The 27,966-nt window shown below is 40.4% G+C and overlaps 1 protein-coding gene across 1 annotated transcript; it reads left to right on the plus strand.

Annotated features, from left to right (window-relative positions):
- Positions 1–8,695: 8,695 nt before the first annotated feature.
- srebf2 (sterol regulatory element binding transcription factor 2) lies at positions 8,696–27,953 on the plus strand. The gene is made up of 20 exons (XM_067615873.1): positions 8,696–9,018; positions 16,050–16,396; positions 16,928–17,120; positions 17,446–17,606; positions 17,813–17,965; positions 18,093–18,374; positions 18,540–18,654; positions 18,741–18,889; positions 19,581–19,785; positions 19,903–20,078; positions 20,526–20,775; positions 20,963–21,132; positions 21,269–21,440; positions 21,921–22,038; positions 22,149–22,258; positions 22,795–22,927; positions 23,196–23,367; positions 23,946–24,122; positions 25,057–25,168; positions 25,388–27,953. The coding sequence occupies exons 1-20, from the start codon at positions 8,928–8,930 to the stop codon at positions 25,603–25,605; spliced, it is 3,504 nt and encodes a 1,167-aa protein (XP_067471974.1). The 5' UTR covers positions 8,696–8,927; the 3' UTR covers positions 25,606–27,953.
- The last annotated feature ends 13 nt before the right edge of the window (positions 27,954–27,966 follow it).

Consider the following 27,966-nt stretch of genomic DNA (forward strand, 5'->3'; position numbering starts at 1 on the left):
CCGTAGAGAATGAATAGAAGAAGCTAAGAGAGTTAAATTCTCCTATTCCTGCTGCACCTGCGGGGTGGCGCGCTACATCCTCAGCATGGGCCCTGGGGCAGCCACCCCCTCTGCCACCACGGTTGCTCCACTTATGCCCCAAACACACTGGTCTTTGTCCCTGACGCCTACGACCTTCCGTTCCCGAGATATAAAAAGTGTTTGAATTTCGTGAAAGTTTCGAAACGTTTTTGAATGGGAGTCTATAGCAGCTATATCAAAGGAAGACACTAGGGGCACCAAACTTGGCACACATGGACAGTGGGAAGAGAGAATCATGCACATCAAATCTGGTGGCTGTACCAGTTACGGTCTGGGAATTATGAGAAAGTGTCTCCGTTAAAAATTCTGTATCCCTTCAAAAAAATATGTTAAAATTCATAACTCCTGAACAGTAAGTGATAGCAACTTGAAACCAACTCCTAGGTGGGGGGCGGGGGGTGGTTCATATACCCCGAACACGCTGGTCTTGGTCCCAAATGCCCACAACCTTCTGTTCCTGAGATATAAAAAAGGTTTAAATTTCATGAAAGTTTCAAAACATTTTTAAATGAGAGTCTATTACAGCTATATCAAAGGAAGACACTAGGGGCGCCAAACTTGGCACATGTTGGCAGTGGGGATAGACAATCTTGCCCAAAAAATTTGGCGGCTGTACCAGTTACAGTCCAGGAATTATGAGAAAGTGTCGCTGTTAAAAATTCTGTGTCCATTCAAAAATTATGTTACAATTCATAAGTCCTGAACAGTAAGTGATAGGGGCTTGAAACCAACTCCTGGGGGGGTCGCTGGACCTTCCATTCCCGAGATATAAAAAGTGTTTGAATTTCGTGAAAGTTTTGAAACATTTTTGAATGGGAGTCTATAGCAGCTATATCAAAGAAGACAATTTTACATACAGTAAATAGTTAGTTATCTATTATTAACAGCAGTCAGTGAAAATTGCTGAAGAGGGCAACAAGAAGGAGCAACATCAAACAGTGCTCAGAAGACTTCACTTTCTAGACATGAACAAAAGTTGATACCAGCTGAGTTTCTCAAAATAGGTCCACCTGTGAAACAGCACAAGTTGTTCTCATTCATTGGGCGTCAAATACCAGTGCTTTGACATGGACGCTGATTTACAAGCACACTTTCTCTCTGCAGAGATGATATATGTGGAACAACTATAATATTATAATAGCACAAAAATTTGGAATTTTTATTTTAGGAAATTTGTCTTTGGTAGATTATTTCTTTGTTGTAACAATGCTTCTTGGCAATAAATTTTATACCATTGGAAAGCCTGTTTATTTCCCTTTTAAATGGTGCCACATTTGTAAGGAACATGCATTTGTGGGATGAGCAGCAGTATTAAAACTCTTGACTCCAGACTCCTTTAATTGTTCCATATATAACAAGACAATAACATAAATAAAATGTGTGTGTGTGTGTGTGTGTGTGTGTGTGTGTGTGCTGTGTGAGAGTGAGATCAGAAGCAACAAATCACACTGTATCTTACATTTTGGATGTTGTATCTTTGTTATTGTCACAGTTGTAAGAATTGTGAAGCATTAGTCTGTTAGGAGCTTTGGTGAAATATTAAAGGGTTTGGTGAACAGGCCCACAGACCAGGCGCCTGTGCTGCATTCACTGGCATTCAGTGGCTATAACCTTTTTAACTTTTTTTAGTTTTGCATTAAAATATACAGTGTGACTGAAATATTTGATTACACAGACAATAATTTATTTAGCAGTAACTCAAATAAAACATTAACAAAAATTACACATAATAGTTAATTGTTGCCATTTAATTCTCATTTTATTTCTCTCATCACCATTGCAGTATCAAGGCTGTGATAAAAACAAAATACTATAAGAATTTAATGCTCTGTTTCCATAGTAGAATAACTAAGTACAATAGTACATAATAGTACAATAGCTAACTGTACCATAAAATATTAATATAAGTTGGGTCAAATAATAACTGTTTTGTACAAATCTCTTTTTGCTATATAGTTTAAAATAAATCCAGAGCATTAAGTACATAAACTTGCTCATGGCATATTTAACCATCAGTTTTAATTTTTACAAAAAATCATCCTGTGTTGTCATAAGCTGCCTCACAATAAAATCAAATGGAGTGATTATGCCCCCTTGCCCACTTTAAAGTATTGAATTTGTGATAATATCAGAGAGCAGCTTTAGAAAATCAGAAAACCAAGAGACTTATTTTAAATATTTTTTTAAAAAAAAGAAAAATAAAATATAATAATATTAAATAATGCTCTCTTCCTCCTTAGTTGAAGAATTTAAAGCACAGTTAAAGGTTTTGTCTTATTTAAATAAGAAATTGACTGTGAAAATGTTTGAATACCAAAAAGAAAGAAAAAGTCAAATCAACTATAGATTTTTATTTCTTTAAGGTCACATTTAAGCTTTGATTTTTGATTTCAACAGCGGTGCAGAGGTTTTTTGAACTGTCACAAGATGGAGGAGCTAAGTGACTACTTAAGATCACCGCATGTGCTTGAGGAAGACATACAGCAAATGGAATAGGAGAAGGTAGTTAATATAGGAAATTCATGAAATATTTCTTCATTTTAGATTGATTCCAGTGTCATACACCTCATGACAGATGACCAGCCAAGAGAGTATCTGTCATCCGATGGTGATCGACTGGCTGTGGATACTGCAGACGGAGGGAAAAAGAACGCAGCAGTTGCAAGTCAAAGATCTTTGAGCAACTTAGAAGAGAGCTCTCAAGAAACAAAAGTGATCATGTGTCTGAGAGAGAGCATCAACTCCCTCCAAAGACTGCTCAGAAGAATCAGAGAAAAACTGAGTTGGGATGGATGCATTTCAGAGATGGGGAATTTGTGCAGGTGTGCACCAAAAACAGTACGGGAACCAGAAAAGAGAGTGTCCAGAGGGACAGTAAAAACAGAACTTGATTGAAAAGGCTGTGCAGTTGTTTTTTCCAGGTGGAAATAAATGCAGAGGGGAGCCTTACTGATTTTGACATCAATTTAATTGACTTTCAGCAGCATTCATTAGAGGACAGTATTACAGTTGGGGAACTGTATGAAAGGCAAAGTTTCCTCTCATTTCTATTTAACAACCAAGAGAGACATTGCCAGGGACATAAATCTAGAGGAGGAGAATAGTGATGCAACTGCACAAGAAGGTGAAAAGACAAATGACAGACCTGATATCTATCGCCACTCATTTAACATGAAACATTACTTTACATGGATGCTTTAGAGCAGGGGTTCTCAACCTTTTGTAACTTAAGGCCCACTTCTGATTCCGAGGATGACCTTCCCAAATAAATGAAGAAAAGAAAAGAAAAAAAGGCAAAAAACTGGGCTGTAAATATGTGTTATGCAACTGTCAGCTGTAATGACCAAAATAAATATTCTGCTTACACTCAGTGAGATGCTCGGGTTATCTTCTTGGAAATAATGAGATCAAGTCACGGTGGGATGGGTGAGAGGCTGACGTGCAGAGTAGCATTCAAAGTTGCTTTCACTTTGTTCCTTGCCTTTGATTTTGTGAGTCACATAAAAAGGTGGTGGTGAAAGGCAACCAAAATTTGATTGCCTGTTTTGACAGAGAAGGATATTGACTGACAGCCAGTATCCAGAATGAAGCAAGGTCCACTTGTGTGAGCTGAAGCTTCAGGCTGCTGTCTGCTGATAGTTCCATCAGTTCATTTTCCAACACAGAGGATAGAGCCATGTCTTCTGAAGCAGGATCCACAGAGAAAGCTAGCTAGCTAACAGTGGCAGAACACGTTTGTCTCTACCTAATGATGTGTCGTGATTGGTGTAGTGATATTAAAATATGACTTATGCATTTTAATTTGATGTTTTCTATTTATGTGAATTATTGAGCACATTTAGATGTATAAATAACTAGCTTTGTAAACTTTGTAAATTACCAGAAAAAATCATTTTAACCATTTAGCAATACCACTGCCTCGGCAGCCCACTAGATGGTGCTTTGAGGCCCACCTGTGAGCCACAGCCCACTGATTGAGAATGGCTGCTTTAGAGGATAGTGGCATTGTAACTTTCCACACAGAAAGCATCTCTGGGATGGAGTACTCCAGTCTTCATGATACCTTGCCTCTCTCTCAGGAACTGTCTTTTGAATCATCATTGCCTCCTTCCATGGATATGTTGAAGGAAAAAGCCAATCAGAGATGGATTGCTTGGAGAGGCAGTGGATGATGGAGGTGTTTTGAGGGATGCACTATCAGAATTTTGGAATGACTTTTATGAGCAGTGCAGTATGGGAAATGGCTTCAAAGTGCCATACCTACATCATTATTTCAAATGGGAAAGTGTGGGTTGAATAATCACATTTGGCTGGCAAAAATAGAAGTTTTACTTCCTGTAAAACTTTGGAGCAAGCTGTTTTGGGCTTTGTGGAGAGTGAGAGAGAGCCAGACTTTGTACATATGTTCTTTGATAATAGTTTTACCTCATTCTTACTTAACAGAATTTCCATTATGTGTGATTTCAGTGATTGCTTGGCTAATATGTTAACTTCTTCATTGCCCTCAATGCCTTCATGGTCAGAAATCCAGAGGAAAGAAACAGCCAAACTTCTGTTATGAAGTCTGTACAGTATATGAAATATTTCAAACAAGATGTCTTGTCTTTATGAGGACTTAATACTTGCAAGTGCTAATGGACTATCAGAAGCAATATAATTGGTTAATATAATTTTGCACTATTGTCCACTATGTTGGTGCCAGTTTGGGCTTGTTTTTGATTTTTTTCAGTAACTTTACATCTATTGATGGAATGATGAACTTCCAAGGAGGAACAGATATTAGGACTGAGTTAGAAGTCACAAATACCCAGATTTTGCACTTTATCATTCCTATCCAGCTAAGACTATTGAAATTAGAGTTGTTGTACTCCCAACACTCCTGCAATATGGTTTTAGCGGGATGAGATCCACTTTGTTCTTGCAAATTCACCCAATGTGCCAACATGAGTTTGACTCTCCTAATCCATGACCGCATTTCTCCCATCTCTACCTGCATTGCAGACACTGGGGATGTTTTGAATACTCCACTACAAGTTCAAAGGGCCTGAGCTTGTTCTACATCCAGCTTTTTTAAGTTTGTCTCTGCTGCAGACATGTATGCTACACAGCCATAGTTCAGAACTGATCTCATAAGAACCCTGTACATCTTCCATTTGCTCCCCATTCTTGACCTGTTAGACATCGCAAAATGTTTTTACACTTTACCTTTTTACATTTACTTTTCAATGTTTTCAATATACTGTCTTCAGGTAATACTCTTATTAAATATGACTCCTAGAAATCTCATCTCTCTGACCTGCTTGAGTGCCTGTCCATACAATTTCAGGGATACTGGTTTATGATGTAAAGAAAAGCATATGACTTGAGTTTTTGTTTCTGACAGTTTAAATCCACATTTATGTGTCCACTCCTTCACCTTATCAATTGCACCTTGCATACAGCATACAGTGACTTTCCTATTCTTTGTTCTACTTGGTCAAAGATGTCATTACTCACTTGTATTTTTCTCCCAAACAGGAAATCTAACATCCAATTATACATCTTACCTCCCACACCTAGTCTATCTAGCTTGATGAGGAGCACTTCCTTCCACAGCATGTTGTATGCTTTTTCTACATCAAAAAATACTACAAAACAATTTGTTTATTCGTTTGGGCTTTTCCTAATTTCTGATTTGAAACAAAAAACTGATTTTTACTAGATTTTTACTTTCTATTTTTACTCTGTCACTATTTTCTCCTTGGTCTTCCCTAACTGTGAAGTTAAAGCACCAAGTCTGTAGCTTGATTGGTCTGACGAATATTTACCTGTTTTGAGTATTGGTACTATAACTGATTGTTTCTAAGCAGATGGACTATTGCCTGTTTCCCATATTAAATTAAACAGTCTTAATACTACTGTAAGTGTACTGTCTTTCATATGGGCCAACATATAACAAATCCTATCTTTCCCCAGTGACGTCTCTATTGCATTCAAGATTGCTCTCTTTACTTCAGACATACTAAATGGTAGATCCAAATCTTCTCCTGTTGTGGCCCATTTTCCTATCACTACAGGATGTTGAACAAGGGTGCAACAAGGGTTCCTACACTGTCTAGCTCTTGATGATAAGTTTTCCAAACTGTTTATCTTCACAAATGAAAGAGTTCTACCTTTTCCAGACTGCTGATTGCGGTTTTATCATTTTTAAGCAACACCTGTATTTCATATTTGCTCTTTACTCCACTCATTTTTCTAATCATTCCCCATTCATCTGATAATAGTGTCTCTCTCCCATTTTTATTGCAGTATTGTCTCCAGTATGTGCATTTTGCTGTTCATATGGACTATTGCTTGAACTCTTTTGTGCTGAATCAAAGTTTCTAAATTATGCTGTGCTTTATGTTTCCTAAATTCCCTGTTCCTTCTTTTGATAGCAATTCCACAGTTTTTATCCCACCATGGCACACTCTTCCTACAACTATTTCCTGTACTCTTTGGTATTGTTCCTTCTGCTCTCTGAATAATGCATGCAAGTAATCGGTTGAACTCCTCCACATCTGTTGTCATCTCTGTAAGTAGCTCTGCACAACTGACCTCAGTTTTTGCTTCCAATGCTTCCCAATCAGCTTTCCCTAACTTCCACCTTGGAATCCTCAATCCTTTATCCTGGTGGATCTCTATGCCAATTTTAATTAAAATGGCATAGCGATCACTACCAAGTGGTGACTGGCTCAATACTTCCTATATACTAACACCTGCTGTTTAAAACGTGCTGGTTTAAGACGTCATATGCAAAGAAGCTGCTATCACAACCCCTCTGCTCACCCTCCAATACAACCAGAGGTCTTCATAGAATTAAAAGTGTCTGAATCTGTTTTATTTTTACTTCAATCAAATCAAATCAATCGAATTCTGGACTAATTTAAAACATGATACATACTATAAATTTGAGCAATTTAATGAAAATATCGCTAAATTGGCCCCTATGACACCATCAACAACATATCGCTGTCTTTGTAGAACTAATCCCCCACACTGTGAAACTGACAGGGTCTCACTTTCATTTTCAAATTCACTTAAAGTATGTTTGCATCCTTGTACACACTTTATAGATGTTGTACAGACACAGCTCCTCAATTTGGCAACCTTTTTTGGTAAAACAAAATACTGTTTGTTACCAATTTCCATCACACCTTTTTAGAAAACTGCAGCGTATGAGCTGTTCATTTTAGGCACAATAAGATTACAAAAATATAAACTCCATGTAATTTGAATTGCCCATTCAAACAGTGTCTCAAACAACTAGACAAATCTTAAAATCTCATGTTACAGAAAAAAACGGATTATTGTCCAAAGCCTTACTTAACATTGGCAGGTGCTTTAAGTTTATGTATCTCTGTAACACACACCAACCACACTCCTGCATCCAGATTTAGCATTTTGAACAGAAGACACTGAATAAACAAAGTCTTGCAATGGTGTTCATGAAATACAATTTACAACAAATTGTGAATTAATGAGTCAATCGATGTTCATATTTTCTTTAATACATGTGCTTTGATCTGACTGGGCTGTGTAGTGAATACTGAGAATTTTTCTGCTCCACAAGAATATCTAGAAGGACTTTAAAATCAACTCCTGGTAGCTCTTAATCACTACTGATAGCAGCAAATCAACTGATTATCTCACTCCTCAACAATTCTGCAAGGTCTTAGAGTGTATTAGAATTTAAATTGATATTCATCTTTGGTGGTTAGAGTACAGTAAAATCAAACAAAAATCTCTCTAGGGCATGTTTTCCTGTGTTAGTATTTTTTTGTGCAAGGGCGTCAAATTGGCAATTGAAAAAAAAAGATAGATAAATTTAATAAAATTTTCAGTTATTTTGCCAATTACTGCCTCAATGAATTGTTTTGTCTATAAAATGTCAGAAAATTGGTAGAAATGGTGATCACAATTTCCCAGAGCAGGAGAAAACATATTCATATGACTGGTTTTGACCCAACAGTCCAGTTGATACTGTTGGTCCAAAACACAAACGATCAAGTACTAAAAAGATGGTTGTAGTGACGTCATCAGATGTGTTGTTTTTGTCTGACCAACAGTCCCAGGACAGACACTGAGAGATAAGATATTTCATTTACAACAGGAAAAAAATGAGGAACTGCAAAGCAAATATTTGGCATTTTTGCTTGAAAAAAAACAAAACGCTTAACTGATAATCAAAAATAGTTGCCTCTACTGTCATACATCTAAACAACAAATAATTTCTAAAAAGAAAGAAATGTCACGCTATCATGGATTAAGAAAATAATTCACATTACATTAATAGTCAACAACGTAAATTGCGTCAGACTTAACAAACGGAGCAGGAGGATGCAGATCATTTGACTTAACATGTCTACGATATTTATTTATTCCTGAGGTGCTGTATTTGTCTCATGGGGTCCATTCTTTTCAAGAAGGTAGGGGGCGCGGTTTATTCAAATGACACAGAAGCTTCTGATGGTTGACGTACTATCAGACCACGGCAAATACGGTCTCCTCATTGGGCGATGATGACTGGTCTCATGACAACAACACCTAGGTTTGGGCCAATCAGAGAGCGCTTTCTCCCACAGAGTCTGTTTGTGAATGACGTAATGAGCGTAAAACAAGATGGCGTCGACTTAAGCATAAATCGGTGTGAATGAGTTTTTCGGTGTAGAAGTCCGCCTCTGTTGAGGCTCTGGTGTTATTTTACGATTGTTCCGGAAAACAATAATCTTCCCGATCAGGTAAGAGTGTTGTAGGCGTCGCTGAACGCCCCTTTCTCCCTGCGAGCCTCCGGTGACAGCCGGGGAGGCGAGCTGCTGACAGACAGGATGGACGGCGGAGAATACATCTCCACCATGGAGAACATGGACCCGACTTTAGCGGAATTAGGAGACGAATTTACCTTGGGAGACATCGACGGTGAGTAGTAGTGTCGCTGCTAACAGTGTGAAGTGTTGTTGTTTCTCAAGTGAGTGTTTCCGCTCAGTCTGACTGCTCTGTGAGATGCTCATCCGGCTGAGCAGGTCTCTCTCTATCATTTATGCGACTGTGCACAAGACACAAGTTTAGTTTTCACCAAACAGCTGATGGGAGAAAAGGGGCTTCATATGTCATAGCACTTGTATTTCCAGTTTTTTTAACTACATGTTGTGTGATCAGTCAGTTAAATTTAGTTTACACACAGAAAATGTGCACATTGCAAACATGCGCATCACTTCCTTTGTAAATGCTGACTTTTGAGAGCTGCCATGTCACACAGCGCTTTAAATCCATCCATCATCTGTACACTGGGATGCAAGTTTAGGATTACATTTTTATTATGCTCTATGTAACCGTTTCAATGTTGTGTGTTTCCATAAAGAGTCAGTCTGTATGCAGAGTGTTATTTTCCATGATGCAGGTGTCATTCATCAGGAAGCTGTGCATGTGGGCAGTGAAGAGAAAAACAAGAGTGTAACTTGCTCAAACTTGACTGTGTAATTGCTCTAAGTCATAAGATGAACCTTTTATACAAACAACTATTTAGACCAGTTGAAGTACAGATTTACAACTTTTTCATGTCAAGTTTTTTTTGTAAAATGTAATGATCAAAACCTACTTTATTCAGCATCTTCCCAAGCTGATTTTTTTTTTGCAGACTGTTGAGCAAACTTTGTGGTACAACATCTCAGTAAAGATCAGTACTCTGCAGGCAGGCGCTCCATGAACATACAGCATTCCTGATCCCATCTGCCTCCTATCAAAACAAGTTTCACCCCTTGGCACACAGTGAAAGGACTGGGCTTCTGGTATAACGCTGGCCAGCGCAGAGTCACCAGATTTCCATTAGGGTGGAATTTTACTGAATGCTAAGTCACCAGACCGGACTGATGGGCAGCTGCGTGTTTGTGTGCATGTGCGTGTGTGTGTGAGTGTGTGGTGTCAGACAATATAGGATAAAAATTGGGTTTTGGGACAGATGTCTATCCACTGGCTGTGGTGGATAGTGGATATTTGTACTTCACAAGCATATGTAACAAAGATACATGGTCAACATTGACAATACTGCACACAAGCTTATGAAACATTAGTGAAACTCTACCTGCATTTGGTATCATGTGTTAATTCTCCTTTCAAAGGGGGCCCTTGGACAGAATGAGCAGACAGCCCACCCCCAGGGCACAGCCATATAATCCCACTTAATCATTGTGTCAAAAGAGAGGAATGTACAGATTGTGTGTGTGAGAGAGAAATGACAACTGACAGTTGACTAATGAATTTACAGGCAAGCTGCTGCAAAGACTGCCCAGTTGTATGCAAAAGTTTGGCCACCCCTTCACAAATAACATATTTTGGTGATTTTTTTTTTTAATTGAAAAAAATGTAAACACAGTCTCTCTAGGATATGGAAAAAACACAATATTTTCAGCAAACAATAATGCATAGTTACTTTTTATGTCATAAATTGAACAAAAATAAAAACATTTGCATTTGCAAAAGTTTGGGCACCCAACATAGTCAGTACTTAGTAACACTCCCTCTGGCAGATATCACAGCTTGTAAATGCTTTTTGTAGCCAGCTAAAAGTCTTTCAAGGTCAAACTCAAGGTAAACATTATGATCCCACTAGGAGAAATTCATATAGTCATACACGTCTCAATTAAAACACAGAAGTGCAATGTACATAAACTAACAGACACACACATGCATACGCACACACCCAACAACACAATATCCTAAAAAAGAAAAAAAAAATGCTAGCAATATGAAAAACATCTTTATTCAGTCCCCATTATACAATCTAAATAAATAATAAATTAAGTTCATAGCCCAATTGCCTGTAATCAATACCCAGTCTAGCATACAGTATACAAAATAAATGCATGCACTATAAAAGTATATCATAACCAATATTCAGTCCAAATATACAATATAAGTATACGACATAGGCCTATACAATCCAAAATACCTACAATCAAAATACAGTTCCATTGCAGTATACACAGTCCAAATACAACAACCTAATAATATAGTTGCACTTATATCTTTCATTTAGTAATCTGATTGCCGTTGGCACAAATGATTTGCTGTACCATGTTGTTGTAATTTACTGCTGCAGGATTCTGCTGTTTCAGCTACTACTCCCTCTGAATTTTAGGTAGAGAGGATAGGTAGGATCATTGAGGATCTGATCAGCTTTTTTTAAAATAAGGTCATTATACAGCTGTGCTGCAGGGACCTGATCAACCCCAATAACCCTACTCGCTGTTTTGATCTTGCACTGCAATGTGGCGTGATTTTGAGCCCGCATGTTTCCAAAGGTGCAGACGAGGCCAAAGGATAGAACACTCTGCAAAACAGATTTATAGAACATCTGGAGGATACGATGGTCTACTCTAAATTGATTCAATTTCCTAAGAAAGTTTCTTAGACTTACAAATACAATTCTTGTATTTGTGAATTTCTTCCTTGCAAAAGGCTTCTAGTTCTGCAATGTTCTTGGGCCTTCTTGCATGCACAGCCCTTTTAAGATCTACCCACAGATTTTCAGTTATGTTTAAGTCAGGGGACAGTGAGGGCCATTCCAAAACCTGCAGCTTGTGTCTCTTGAGGTAGTCCATGGTGGATTTCGAGGTATGTTTAGGATCATTACCCTGTTGTAGAAGCTATCCTCTTTTTAGCTTCAGCTTTTTTTACAGCCAGTGTGATGTTTGCTTCTAAAATTTGCTGGTATTTAGTGGAATCCATTCTTCCCTCCACCTGTGCAATGTTTCCTGTGCCACTGGCTACAACACAACCCCAAAGCATGATAGATCCACCCCCATGCTTAACAGTTGGCAAGGTGTTCTTTTCATGAAATGCTGCTCCTTCTCCAAACATACCTTTGCTGATTATCGATATAAGAGTTCTATTTTAACTTCATTGGTCCACAGCACTTGCTTCAAAAACGTATCAGGATTCTGTAGATGTTCTGTTGCGTACTTCTGATGTTGGACTTCCTTATACTGACTCATCCATGACGGTCTTGTTTGTGCATCATCACTGCACAGAGGAACGGTACACCATCACTCCTGAGTCTGCTAAATCTTCCTGCAGGTTTTTTGCAGTCAAATGGGGGTTTTGATTTGCCTTTCTGACCAGCATACAAGCAGTTCTTTCCAAGTGTTTTCTTGGTCTTCCAGATATCATCATGACCTCCACAGTTGCCCTAAACTGCATTTCTTAATTACATTTCACAGTGCGGAAACTGCGAGCTGACAATGCTTTGTTGTCTTCTTGTAGCCTTGTCCTACATTGTGGTCATCAGTTACTTTCATTTTCAGAGCCTTAAACAGCTGCTTAGAGGAACTCATGGTTGCTTATTGTTCACACATGGTTTGAAGAGTCAGAGGATTTGTAAAGCTTTGATACCTGCACCAGCTGACATTTCCTAATGACAGTTGTTCACATGCCTCAGGCCTAACGGGCTGATTAAGGTGTGGCACCTTCTGAAAAGAATCTGAGACATAAGAACTCTTATGGTGCCCAAACTTGTGCGATTGCCACAATGATGTTTTTATTTATTTATTTATTTTCAATGTATGTCATAAAAAGTAATTATGCGTTATGTTTGCAGAAAATATTGTTTGTGTCCTTATCCTAGAAATGCTGTATTTACATCTTTACAATTAAAAATCAAGGGGTGGCCAAACTTTTGCATACAACTCTAATTGAGTACAGTTTTCTCTTCAGGCAGAGCAGCCAACTGGAGAAAAAATGACCTTGGTTACAGACACTGTGGGCACTATCTCCCTAACAACGTGATGCAGAATTTGGGGTTTTGCCTTTCAATTCAATGTATTTAAAACCATCATAGTCTGTACCAAATCTTAAGATAGTGATAGGTCTCATTTGTCATGCAGCAGCTACTGTAGATCCTGAGAGATAATTAACCTTTGTTCTTCAGACGAGCCACGTGCATTTCATTGAGTGTAAGGTCTCAGAGGCCCCTGTAAGGGCTCATACACTTGACCCTATATTCATCTAGAACATTCCTCCTCTCCCAATGATTCCCGTAGCAACTGCAGCTCCGGTTATGTAACCTATTTTCTTTGCTCTAAGCAGCCTAGGAAACTGTCCCCCCTTTGATGGATTTACCCTTTGTGTCAGATTGTCTGAAGCTCTGGGGGCTCAGAGCCGCTTTGTCCCGTCTGTCATGAACAGTCTGCCCCCCCACGGAGGTGTAGAAGTGCATGGTTTAGTGTGTCTTTCTACATAATGTGTGCGTGTATGTGTGATGCGACAGGCTGGTAAATGCGCCTGAGCAGAAAGGTCAATTTATGTTCCCTTGAAACTGTCTTACACTTTGCATGGTTTCAAGGCTGTTGCATATTTTCAACCTTATTGTCTAAGTTTTTGCCATTATGAATACAGGTTACATCAGAATATAGAAAGAAACGTCACTGTTGTGGTAACTGCAGTACTCTTGAACTCTATACACCCTACAGGGTTAACAGATCTCACATTCAATAGTCAAAACCACCATCTGTGGTTAGCCAGGTCGCTTTTTGTGGCGCTTGATCAAATTACTTTTTAAAGTTGTGAAATTGTGAGTAAACAGAGAGATGTGTCAATGACAGTGCCTTTTATTACTTTATACACAATCTTGAAATGCAATGAGTGACGACAGTCAGAGGTGACAGGAAGTCGGCTGCTTTCGCTGACAAAGGGAAGAACTTGTGGTGTTGTAATGTTTGTGACAAAGAAGCTTTATTTCTCTACTGTCTTCAACTTTCTAGCATCATACATCCATTCTGGTACTCTTGCCCTTTTGTTTTGTGTTAATTGCGACATTTTATATCACTGTGACAATAAAAGTGCAATATATATTGCAGCTCTAACCTGCAATATAAACATACCGGAACTAAATTGTAAGAGCCAGTTCATTAAACAAGGAAGTGTTAAGTATTTTACATTTACAGTTACATAAGAATTACATTACTTGATATTTGTAGTCCCTATTAAGTAAAGATAAGAAATAAAGAGATAAAAAATTAATAAATAAATAATAATAATAATCCTTGGCTTTCTGAAAGTGTGTGTCACTGCACTGTGATTGGAGTTGTATAGAGAAGTTATTATTATACTATATTGCAGAGTGGCACTCCTTGCAGCTGAAGGCTTTTACAATGAATGAGATGACAAAATGATGAATGCAGGCAGTCATTATGATTGATTGATATGATGAATTGCAGTTGCATGTAAAGCAGAACAAGCTCATTGTTTGTACTGTAACTTGATCATAATGATATCAGGCTGTTTAGACCTCCTGGTCTGCATGTTATCCAGTGTCTCTGGCTCTCAGCACTGACGTTCATCTGCGATCAGTTTTCCCATTCAGAATATAATGAATGATATCATCAGTTAGGGTGTGCTTAGTGATTTCACATCACTCTGAAATAGCGGATGAGTGTGGTCTGGTGGATTGTCTGGTCTTGCTCCGTCGTACAGTAAGACTAAGTTCAAGGCTGCAGGCTCTGTTCATTGACACTTCAGTGACCCAGATAGCTGAACTCAATTAATGATAAAGATCAATTATGGCAGTTGTCAAAAGTCTGGTAGTTCCGAAGTCCTGCAGGGTCATGAAGTACATGAATGGTGTTTTCCACAGTAATGGACAACAGGCTTGTGTTCTTTAGCCAACTGGTTTCTTCTCATAGCTGTCAAGAAATTAATTAAACAAGAGGTGTTAATAACTAATAGGGTGGGCATAGTGTATGCATGTGTGATAGTGATATATATCATGATGTTGTGATTTGTTTTTGTTTGTTTGTTGTTTTTTGAAAAATTCAATTCACAGAAACTATATATCAAATAACCACATAGTAAGGTTTGAATATTATATTTTATGAATAAATATTAGTTACACCTCTCCATATAACAGAATACAATTCAACAGCTCCACAAACTACAGCGTCTAAAATATCTATCATTCCAAGTACTCTTTCACCCCTGCTCCCATTGTCTTGCTGGGCCATCGGTAGGATTACTGAATACTTTTTCAAGGCTATCTGTTTGAAGGCCTTTTGCTTCATACACAATCTGTTCTCTGATTTATGATCAGAACAGTAGTCGTTTCTGCCATTTCAAGGCCAGCCCATGAAAATCTCCAAGCTTATCTGGCAGCAGTAAACGGAATTCACACACCATAGTCAGATCTACAGAAGGCCAACTTTACGATCTTGCGTTTAGTCTCCGTTGGAGAGTTCTCAGTCAAGGACACGTGGGAAAGCAATACCTAGATTATTACCAGTTTTACGGTAATACTGGGTGTTAGCCAAGGCCTGGGTTTAAAGGCAATCCAGTAATTGTCATTGTCATGGGATTTAGATTATGTCACAATATGCTGATCTACATGTGCCACCACATGATTCTTTCACAGTTTACTCTTAGTGACGTTACTGTCTTGCAGAGTGATATTGTGAATCCAAAAGAGATAATAGATGATAATAATAATCTTTATTATTAAAATGACCTCTCTTGATGTATTACCATTTAAAATATTGAGATTAGAGCTTCAACTAACAATTGTTTTAATTACCAATTTTGCACAGGGTGATGTCATTAAATGTGTTATTTTGTTTAATTAACAGTCCACAGCCCCAAAATGATCAATTTACTATCATACAAGACCAAGAAAAGCAGCAACTTTTCACATTTAAGAAGCTGAACCATCAAATCTTTGGCATTTTGCTTGAAAAATGACTTTGATTATGGATTTGATTATCAAAATAGATTGATTAATCAATTAATCCACTAATTGTTGCAGCTCTAGTTAAGATGTACTTATTAGTCTGTATTAAATCTATTTTCATGTTTCATATTGTTGTAATCAACAATAGAGCTTATTATGCTATATTAATAGATTATTTCGATTTCTCAGTTAAATCCAGACTTGTTGTAATGTCGACTCTGTTTCTTCATCTCCTCAGAGATGCTGCAGTTCGTCAGCAACCAGGTGGGGGACTTCCCAGACTTGTTTGAGGACCAGATGACCTCAGCAGGCTCTCTACAGAGTGGCACCACCCCGCGACCTGCCATTCAAAACCCTCAAACCCCCCAAACTCCCCAGACATCAACCCCCGCTGCCTTCCAGACCATGTCACCCCAGTCCGTACCCCTCACCCCTCCGCTCACTCCAGCCCAGACCCCCTCCCCTACCACTGTGTCCTCAGGGCAGCAGCAGGTGACCCGCAGTCCACCACTCCTCCAGCCACGGCCTCAGGTGGTCCAACCCATCCAGCCTCAGCCACAGCCGACGGCCCAGCCCACCATCCAGGTATCAAATATTTGACACCATTTTCATTTTCCGGTGTTTGACATGAGTAATAACACTTGTTATACCACTGTTTCTACGAGGATACATTAGCATCGTTTACTGTCATGTAGCATGTCCACTATGTGAGTCTGAGAAGGGTGTAAGACTGCTGCAGTGATGGAGTAGTGAATAGTTTTGGGTGCATTCCTCTCCAGCTGTAATTTCTTTGTCTGGCGAGGACAATGTGGATTCATTTTCTGTTATTGTGCCATCTATACAAAAAAAGCTGCTGACAGGACAATAACTTCCAAGTACTGACAGAGTGTAAAATATAATATCAAGCTCAGCATCCTTAGAAACACCAACGCACATCTCAGCAGAACTGTAGTCAGCCTGACCGGCATAGTTTATTGTCTTGAGTGAAATACCTTTTTTCCTGTAACAGTACATCAAAAGCAGACGGAAAAGCTGTCTTATGTTACATCAAACTTGAATCATCTCGGAGGGAAAAATGCATGTTGAGATGAAACTCTTTTTTTCACTTAAATGCAGATGCACACCCAGGGGATCACCATGCAGACCCAGAGCTTCCCAGTCCACACCCTGGTTCAAACCCACAGCCAGACACCCATGCCCATCCAGACCCAGGCAGCCCAGACTGTGATGATTGCATCCAACGGTGGACAGTCACGTTTCATCCAGAACCCTGTCATCTGCCATCAGAGCCCTGCTCCTGGTTTCCAAGGTGACAAAAGAGAAGATTAGGAGGGTGTTTTGTTGCAACAATAGCAATAGCGGCATGGCTCTACAGATGGCAATGTTAGTCTGTCAATCAGCTGGACTTTGGTTCAGACTGAAATATCTCAACAGCTATGGGATGGATTGCCATAAAATTTGGTTGACCATTCACGCCCCTTTTAGAATAACTTTTAATAATTTTGGTGATTTCCCCGACTTTTCATTTAGCACCAGCATCAGGTCAAAAGTTTCAGTTTCTCCAGTATTTTGACTCATAATTGTATTTTATATTTGACTGGTGAATCATCTGTCATTTTGTCTCCCATTCCCAGTCCTCCAACCACAGATGCAGAGCATCATGACATCACCACAGCTCCAACCACTGACCATACAGCACCAGCGTGTTCTGACCCCAGCTGGTCAGACCATCCAGACTCTCTCCACAGCACCCACCACAGTCCACACTGTGCAACAGCAGGTGCAACAAGTACCTGTGAGTAACCACATTTTGTTAGTAAGGTTAGATCAACAATTTCAGTTTTTGCTGTGGTCAGAAAACCAAAAAAAACAAAATGAGAGTTGGTCTCATGGTAAGGTGATATCTAGTAATAAAGACTAATATTTCAACAAACTGATGTTTCAAACAGCTTGTAAGCAAATATTAAAGCCTCAGGTTTACTTTGGGTGTCTTTCAATCAGCTTCTGGTCCAGCAGCCTCAGATTCTGAAGACAGATTCGCTGGTGCTGACAACTCTCAAACCAGATGGCACACAGGTGCTGTCTACCATGCAGAGCCCTACAGGGATCACCACCTTGACCACGCCCATCCAGAACACAGCTCTGCAAGTCCCGGTAAACAGCCATCAATATTCATCAAAAGATTTTTGGATGTTAATAATGGTTATATTTTGGTTCAAACCATGGCAACCTCTGCAGTCCCTCTGCAATCTAATGTATTGCTACCGGTTCCTGTCCCCAGACACTGATGAGCAGCAACATCCTGACCACCGTCCCTGTTGTGATGGGTGGAGGGGACAAGCTGCCAATCAAGCAGCTACAGCCAGGCTCCTCCCACAGCACAAACGGAGCCAGATCAAGCATCGACCAGGGCCAGATGATGGGAGGAGGAATAGGCCAAGGAGGGGTGGTGAAGGAGGGTGAAAGGAGGACGACCCACAACATCATTGAGAAGAGGTATCGGTCCTCCATCAACGACAAGATCATTGAGCTCAGAGACCTGGTCATGGGCAATGATGCGAAGGTCAGTGATTATTTTTTTATTTTTTATTTTTTTAACATTGGGAGAATGTAAAACCGGGGTTTGTTTGGTTTTTTTTGGTAATGGTTAACTATTAACGTGTCAAGACTAGTTTAATGTCTAGTTACTAGTGACCTCACGTGATCATCATCTTGTGTTTCCCCCCAGATGCATAAATCAGGAGTGCTGAGGAAGGCCATTGACTACATCAAGTACTTGCAACAGGTCAACCACAAACTACGACAGGAGAACTTGGCCCTTAAGATGGCAAACCAGAAGAATAGTACGTGTATTACATTACTGAATGCTACATGCAGAGCATTATTTGTAGCAAACTGAGATGTTAATGAATCTCTCTCTCCATCCCAGAGCCAGTAACACTGTCTGATGATGTGGAGCTCAAACAAGAAATAGTGATGATGTCACCTCCAGCCTCTGACTCTGGTTCTGGTTCCCCTCAGTTCTCTCCTTACTGTGTGGACTCTGAGCCAGGCAGCCCCTTAATGGATCACGATCAGGTAACACACAAAGACAGGATGCATGTTGTGCACTGGCTCGGCAGGAAGGAAAGTGGCAGTTTTAAAAGGCTAATTATTTCTTAGCTTCAATGTGTTTCTTGTACATTGTCGTAAGAGCCATTGCTTGAAGTTTTCTTTGACACCTAAGTTCCTATTGTTACATTAGAAGTAGTAATTTAATTGATAGGAGCCTTACTGCTTCTTACTCGTAATCCTCTTGCTTCACAGTAAAAGCTGCACACCAGTAAACACTAGAAGGCTTTCATTGTGAAGCTGCTGATAAACATTTTGCCACCAAGGGTAGATGCTGCTTGTTCCTTGTTAGATAAAAAATGATCTACATCTAAATTTAGAAAATTCTGAGCTTATTTATTTGTAATGTTACAAGAGAGGAAGGTTTAAAAAGATGCAGATTTACTAGTTTGTTAATAATAGTACTCTATCAAACCAGCACATCTGCATTTTCTCTCATTATTCCACTAGATGTTTGTCTCTCTTTGTCTCTCAAATGAAAATTAGAATTAGCTTAACCGGAAACCACCGGAAAGTACAGTAATGCCAAAGCATGCTGTATACAAGGTTTACAATGCAATTGTAATTGCAATTTTAATTGTGAATTATTCTATCGACATAGTGAGCGTAATTATTCATCTTTGTATACCTGTTGTCTGTCTCTCTTACACGCTCTCAGGTCAAGAGTGAGCCAAATTCACCCTCCTCGGTTGGAGTGATGGATCGTTCTCGTCTGCTTCTCTGCGCCCTGACCTTCTTCTGCCTGTCCCTAAACCCACTGCCATCTCTGCTGGGCTCTGAGGCCTCAGGGAGCCCGAGTCTATCACCGGGCCATGGGCCATCTAGAACGCTTGTCTGGTTCCCAAGTCACACACAGGACTTTGGTAAGCAATCAAGAGTTTGTCCTGATTGAATTTTTGACACATAAGGATCACTGGTTGTGAAACATTGTAAAATGCATTGTGACCACACCTCATGTTTAACTTTGTTTCATCCTCCAGCATCCTGGATGCGGTGCCTGTTGCCATGGGTGATGGTGTGGGTGCTGAGCGGGGTGGGAGCCGTGTGGGGTTGCGTAAGGGTGCTCTACCTGTGGGAGCCTGTCACACCCCTTCACTCCCCAAAATCTGTTTCCTTCTGGAGGCACCGCAAACAAGCAGACCTGCATCTCAACAGGGTGAGTACAGATCAGCCCAGGGATGAGAAGGAGTGAGCTAGTCTTAAACTACAAGGGTTTGGGAGGTTGTCTGTCACAGAAGTTCACTTCGAATGGCTTTTCTAAAGACTAAAAAGTATCTAAGAAGAAGAACAAATTAGGTATTTATATGTATTTTCTTGTGTGAAGGGAACTTGTGAGTGAGGTAGCATTTCCAAATATAGGGAAAAATTAGAGCGGATGTTTTCTCACCTACTGAAAAGCCCTTCACCCAGTTTGCTTTGATTCTCACCATATTGATGTCTCAGTTTCGCCTGCCTGTTCCCTGCATTGGTTTATTTTTAGCGATTTTTCAAATCGAGTTCAGATCTAAGTGATGACCTTCATCACATACACCGTCATCTTTCCTGTCAGTCTTTACTGAATACTGAACAGCTTGCAATTTCTCCTGTTTCCTTTCTCCTGCAGGGAGATTACACAGCAGCAATGGCAAGTTTAGAGACCTGCCTGTCCATTTTGACTAGAGCTCTTCCCTCAACCAGTCTGGATCTGGTCTGCTCGCTGTCCTGGAATCTGATTCGCTACTGCTTGCATCGTCCAACTCCTCTGGGCTGGCTGGTTCATCAGGTCAGAGGAAAACACGAGGGGGAGGAGGCTAGGACTAGTGCGAAGGACGCAGCGCTGGTTTACCACCGGCTGAGCCAACTGCAACTCACAGGTAAGTGTTGAGGAAAAAGTGGACTCATGCTGTACACAGGCTGCTTGGTTTGGTTGAATATGTGACCTCCAGAGTCACATCCATGTTATATTATGACAACAAATCAGTCTTATACCTTTGTTTCACTTTGACACGTCATGAGGATTACATAAGTGATACAGTTTGTGTTCTTTGTCTGTCCTTTTAGGAAAGCTGCCTCAGCGTAGCAGCCTGTGGGCTTTGTCTCTCTCTCTGAGCGCTGTCAACCTCAGCGAGAGCGCCCAAGGCAAGATGGCCCCCGCTCAGCTCGCCCAGATCTATGTCACTGCAGCAATAGCCCTGCGCACTGTGCTGGGCCACCACCTCTCCTGTCTGCCTGTACGTCCTCACCCTATGTTTCAATATTGATCCAGTTTATCTCATAACCACAAACAGACAGACGAGATAATGACTTTATTTTAACGATATGTGATTTACTTTTGATGAGTCATCTCTCCTCATCTCCGTCTCCCAGGGTTACCTGTTGAGTTGTGCAGAGCGTGTTGCCAACCAATCTGAGACCAAGCCGATCCCTGACTGCCTGCGCTGGCTTTTCACCCCACTGGGCAGGCAGTTCTTCCTGAGCTGCGATTGGTCGGTGAAGTCAGAGAGCAGCGACGGAGTGTACACTTCTCAGAGAGATCCAGGTATGTCATAAAAAATGTTCTGTCTTTCCTCCTTTTTTTTCTAATTTTAACTCACCAGTCTAAAAGGTTTTAGGTGGTTTCTTGTCAGATAATCTCATATCATAATTCTTTTTTTTTGGTATGTCTAGTTTTTCAGTTTTAGCACACTTGGAAATACACAGGCTCCACATTTTAATGCAGGCCTTACTTAACCCAGCGAGCTCGACTAGCTTGGTTTCAGTTCATTTAATTTAACAAATAGACACAGACAAAACTAAATGAAAACACTTCAGGGCTGAGCGTGATCTGTCATTGTCCATCACTGTCTCAACGAAAAGTCTCTCTTTGTGTTCCATGTATTCACATATCCGTCTACTTTTACCTCGAGTCTGCCCTCAGGCTGACTCATATAACGTAAGAGCTTAGCAACCACTGAAAATGACAACCTATAATCGTGACATTTAATTATTCCTCTCTGTTTTCCTCTTGATCTTCCTCCAGCTGACCCTATTGCCCAGCTGCACCGCTGTTTCTGCAGGAAGCTGTTGGAGAGAGCCGTCCACACCCTCATCCAGCCTCAGAACGACTCTGAAGCAGACAAACGCAAGACCGACTCTGGGTAAGGCAGGAGTCATAGCAGTGCTGAAGTACCAGGGAGCTCTGGCTTATTGGTGTGAATTAATGATTTAATCTGGATCTGTAAACTTCTTCCCTCTTTCTATCTTTCAGGGAGTTTTCCAGTGCTCTGGAGTTTCTCCAGTTGTTGAACAGCTGTACAGAGGACTCTCCTTTACCTCCTCCTCCCTTTTCAACTCCTCTCAATCACACCACTACTCCAGGTATGAATGGCATGAAGAGAAACAACCCTGCCTGATCACATGACAGCATGAATCATATCTGATGTTAATGCAGGGAAGAGATTTAAACTGGAATTTCTTCACTGAAGATTAACCAGATAGCTTTCTGAGTTACTGCTGTCAGTGTGAATGGATTTTCTTTGCTCCAGCAGTACGCTGACAGTCAATTTAGCTTTGGGATTAATTTTTTATTGGATTATCACAGATAACACTTCAAGTCATTGATTTGTGGTAATAAATGACTTGCAATGGATATGAAGAGATTGATGATCTGCCCAGGCAGTGTTAATTAATCAATGTTTGTTCTCACACTGAGCTGTGCTGCACACATACAACTACTGATACAGCAGGAAAGCTGCAAGAGATACAGAATAGAGACAAAGAAGCAGGGGGTTTAACCATCCCATAATAAGATGCCAAATCCAAAAACTGCCCCCAGGCTCTTAGGCTGGAGCTACTTTGTCTTTTATTGTTGTTTTTTAATTTCTTTTCTCACTTTACTACTTTCTGCCTGTCAGTGGGAGATCCAGTGAGTCGTTGGTGGGCTTTGGTCCTAAAGGCTGCTGTGCATTGGCTGCAGGGCGATGATGTCGCAGTGAAGTCACTGTTGGCAGAAGCAGAGCGAATGCCGAGGGCTTTCCACACTCTTGAGTAAGCGAAGTAAAGCGTGTTACAGCACTGTTTGTCTAAATGTGGCAAAACACAAGATCTCACACCACAACATAAACATAGTGGAGATAAAAATCCGTCAAATCAGGCCAGTTAAAGATAATCTGTTCTATTTTTAACCTGTAAGCTACCTTTAACCTCTTTAGATTCCAAACCTTTAAGACAAATTAAACTGAAGGATGAGTAAAGGTGATTACACATAAATCCCTGTTTAAAAACCCATATTAACTGTTCTTTCTCTCTGTTTCAGCCACTCTCTGCCCAAGGCTGTGCTGCTGCTTTGTAAGGCAGTTCAGATGAGTCTGTCGCCTCTGAAGGGAGAAGGGGCTGTAGCCTGCCTGTCCCACTGCGACAGAGCCAGCAGCTACCTGCGCTCCAGCATCTCGGTGCCACTCGCTCAGTCTGGGAACTGGCTGAACAAGGTAGAGAACAAAGAATCCCTCTACAGCAATCCAAATACTGGCTCTACTATCTCCTTATGAGCTGCTCTGGGTTCGTGGTTAGAGTATTTGTTACTTAATCCTGTTTGAGTGTGTTGCACATGCATAAAAATCTTGCCTTATACTGTTTGTTTCATACACACACACACACACAAACAAAGCATACTCATTCGGGGTCTGGGCGGGCTGACACGGGGCTGTGTGTGTGTGCGCAGTGTGGGTGGCAGGAGGTGGCTGTGGTGCATTGTAGTTGCATTGCATGATCCTGAAGCCGAGTGCAATGTGTCTGCAGTGCAGTACAGAGGCCTCCCCAATCTGCACGCACCCGCTACACACCCCACCACATCACATTAGACAGCAATGAATATCATGTAGTCTTGGTAGTTTTAGCTTTTAGGTTTTTGGAAAGCATGTTGGACAAGGTGCACTTGTTGTAATGGATGATATAAGTCATAGTTTAGGTCTCAAATGCATCTCTTAAACATATAAATCAACCATAGAAGCAATTATTAAATATTTTTTTACTTTTTAAAGTAATTAATATTTCTTTCTCTTCCAAGGGGGTGGAGCTCCTGGTCTGTGACCTTCTGCTGACCTTGAGGACCAGTTTATGGCAGCGGGGAGGCAGCAGTAATGGAGAACCTGGCCCGGCCCCGGGATCTCAGTTGGCTGGTTTCCAGAGGGACCTCAGTGCGCTCAGAAAGCTCACACAGTGCTACAGACAGGCGCAACACAAGGTACATCCATGACAAGATCTAGTCATAGGAGTTAAGGAACCTGCAAAAGGTTACAGTCACTGGAGTTGAGAACTTTGTACAGTATGTTTTAAATATTGTACAAAGTGTCAACAACTGCTAGAAGCTGGTCTAGGACGAGATAACATTGAAATCTACGTTCTCAGTGTTTTCCTGAAGTGTCAGAAAGATTTTAAAGAGCAGCATAGGTGGAAAATCCTTTTCTGTAGCAATACACTGACAAATTGGCACAATGTTTCATTTTATCCTACATTCTGTTGGCACCAGACACTTTATGTACAGATCAGCACAACCCAAGAACCAGGACACTGTAGATAACTGCCAGTGACTCATCATCCTGACCTTGACCGTACTGTATTTCCTGTGACTGGCAACTTGACAAGATTAATCAGTAGAGTATGTAATAGTAATAGTGTATGTGTTGTAGTCAATTAATAAACCATTTAACCTTTAATCTTGATCTTAAACATATGGACAAATGCCAAAGCCCAAAGTGATGATTCAAAATTAATTAGTCATTAGATATTAGTCATTGTCTGTTCATCTTGTTCAGGATTATACCATATGTAGTGTATCAGCCTTGAAAAGTTCTCAGACTCTCACCAGCTGCAGAAATCTCACCACAGTTAGACATTATCATTAATCACACCTGTAGGATTTATTGGTGGGGTGTTTTAATATAGCCAGAGGTCTAACAAGTACTGCTTTAACTGTGGTCGATGAGAATTTGTTACATTTTGACATGTGCAGCAACCACATGAGCTGCATGATTTTATCGGGTTCTGTTGTGCCTTGTTTAATGTGAGGTGAAATGATGTGAGGAATTTATGCTGACTTGTAAATATGATTATACTTGATGATGACAATCACTGTGGCTCTGATGTGTGTGTTTTATTTTTTTTTTTTTCTCCTGTAGGTGTTTCTCCATGAGACCACAGTGAGGCTGATGGCTGGAGCCAGTCCCACCAGGACACACCAGCTGCTGGAGCACAACCTCCGACGCAGGACACACAACTCCTACACAGCCGGTAAGGAAGACTCCACACTGATTAATGTACAAACCACAGTATTGTCATCCTTACTGAAATTGGAGTAGTGAAAGTTCACCTTAACTGCTGGCTCAGGATCAGCTACTCAATATCTTTCTTGACCCTGTATTCACACAGCTTGTAAACACACAAATAACAGAAGGCAATGGACATTAATCTGCAATCTCTTCTCTTCCTCCTCCCCCTCGCTGTTGTTAGAAGGTGAGTGCATCCTGGGCGAGAGGGAGAGGGCTCATGCCATCCTGCTGGCCTGCCGCCACCTGCCCATGCCCCTGCTAACCCCACCCGGGCACCGTGCCCGCCTGCTGGCCGAGGCCAAGCGCACCCTTGAGCGTGTGGGAGACCGTCGATCCCTCCAGGACTGTCAACAGATCCTGCTGCGCCTCAGCGGGGGGACGACCATCGCCGCCTCCTGAACACACACACACTGCTAAAACAAACACACACAGATTAGGGCTACTGACAATGCACTTAAACAGTGAATTGTGTGATCGTTCACCCACAACATGTAATTCTATAATTGTCAACCATTTACATACTGATGAAGGGCCATGAATATAGGGACTTTTCTTCTCACTGCCGCACATTCGTCACACATAGAAAGCTGATTTTTACTGTCACAGCTACATCTAACTGTCAGCCCTGTATCTACACTGCGGCCCAAACTCTCAACACATTTGCTCCTCTTGATGCTTAGCGGCATTGTTGCAGCACAATCACACCACCTTCTGGTCATTAATGGTACCATGCTGGCTTACTGCCTCATATTTAACAATACTACACAACAAAGAAAATCAGGTTAAATAGGCCCCCAAGGGAAAAGGGACCATTATCTAATAGCTGTTTAAATTAACACAATGCAGAAGTGCATTGATTAGCTGTAGGATACCAAGCTGTACAATCATTATTGGCACACGGCAAAGTGAGAGCTACAGCAATGTCTCATTGAACTTGCGAGCTTCAATTAAGGGCTTCAGAGTATTCAAGATTAGACAGCCATGCTCTGTTCAGCACGGCTGTGGTGTGGGATGCAGACAGATAGACTGGCTCGCTTTTAACCGTTCAGTGCTGAGTAGTGTCTCTTCTTATCTACCTCATACACTGTACAATGCCAGCATTGTTCAGTGGAGCAAAATAGGATACTTAAGCACCACGTCAGTCATCCTGAATTTGAATTAAGTGACCATTTGAAGTGCAGCATCATTCTGATATAATTTGTTTAGACTTTAGAATGCAGGAGCACATGTTGGAATTTGACTTGCTGTTGGAGACAGCTACTGCTGACATGCTCCTTTTAGACAAAAAACAGGGAAAAATGATTGATTAGGGGTAATATCTATATTAGAAGAAAGCAGTCAGTCATGGGCCGAGTTTTACAAAACTCCTACCCACACACACTCACACACACTCACACACACTGACACACAGACACATATATACATATTACATGTTAAATGAATTGGATACAAACTCACAATGTGATTGTATATAGATTGTATATAGCCAGATAAACAGATGTCTTAAGTAGATTAAACAGCAAGTCCTTACCTACTGCTAGAGAGGAGACACACATCAAAGAAAGCACTGTAACACGTCAAAGTTGGCTGGTGATGGTTTCCTGTCAGTCTGGATCTGTCGGCCTGATGCTCTATTCAGGAGAGCAATTTCAGCTGCCTCGTCCTCAAAGTGACACTTCACCAAAAAGATTTTTAAACGCTCACTTGCTTATAGTCTGGCAAGGTAGTTTTAAAAAGTAACTGCTGAAGAACAGCGAATGTGGTCAGTTTGAATTCAGTGACAAGTAAAAAAAAAAAAGTAGGAAAAAGTCATCAAATCGTCCATAAAAGTTCAGGCAGAGTAATCAACCTCTCTCTTGTCCATCCATTTAAGCCACCTTTTGAGCCTGAAGGTGATGGGTGTCTGATACTCCACAAGATTTTGGGTGCGGTGTCACTTTTAGGTGTATATAAGTGAAATTGCTCTGAACACAGTGATGGAAGTGAGGAATGGTATTTCTTTGAAGTGTTGTCCATATATGATGTAAATCTCTCAAGCAAAATGGCCTTGATGTTATGTAAAAAAAAAAAAAAACTATTTTATTATGTTTCATCATATTTGGAATGATGGAGGAGTGATATCTTTGTGAAATCTTTGTCCAGTTCGCTTTTTATTTGTAATTGTTGACTTAAACATGATATGGCAAGTCATTCCTGTTTTTGTGCTAAGATTATCTTATTTAATGGTTATGTAACGTTAATATAAATGCTTTGGCAGGATGGGGGAGTGAGCAGTTTTTCAGTTATGTCATTATTATTGTTTTTATATCGGTGAAAGCAGCCTGGGGTCAGGAACTGTCAGAGGATGAATTTTGAATATGAAATTATGTATTACTGAAGAAACATGCATTTAAACAATTAGCATGATATTGTAGGATCACTCTTTATTTGGTACACGCTGTCATTTCTTTGCCGTGTTTAAAATGTAAGCAAACACAATTATTCTATTAGAAATTTCCACAAGTCTTGTCTTCCAGGTCAACCCAAACTCTCGGTTAGCGATCTTGTAAGTCCTGAAAATGCTCAGTTTAGATTTAGCTTTCCTGACTGGTAAAAGTGCGCAAAGATGAGAGCAATGCTTACTCAGCCAACAGCAGGCTGGAGTTATTGCTATTATTATAATTATGTTACAATTTTTTTTGTCTTTTCCCCTTGGTGTGTTTTACTGTCTGAATTTTTGTGTTTTATAATAAAACAACACATGACAATGGTTGCCATTTA

Source organism: Thunnus thynnus, chromosome 17, assembly GCF_963924715.1.
Source record: "Thunnus thynnus chromosome 17, fThuThy2.1, whole genome shotgun sequence".
Classification (NCBI taxonomy): Eukaryota; Metazoa; Chordata; class Actinopteri; order Scombriformes; family Scombridae; genus Thunnus; species Thunnus thynnus.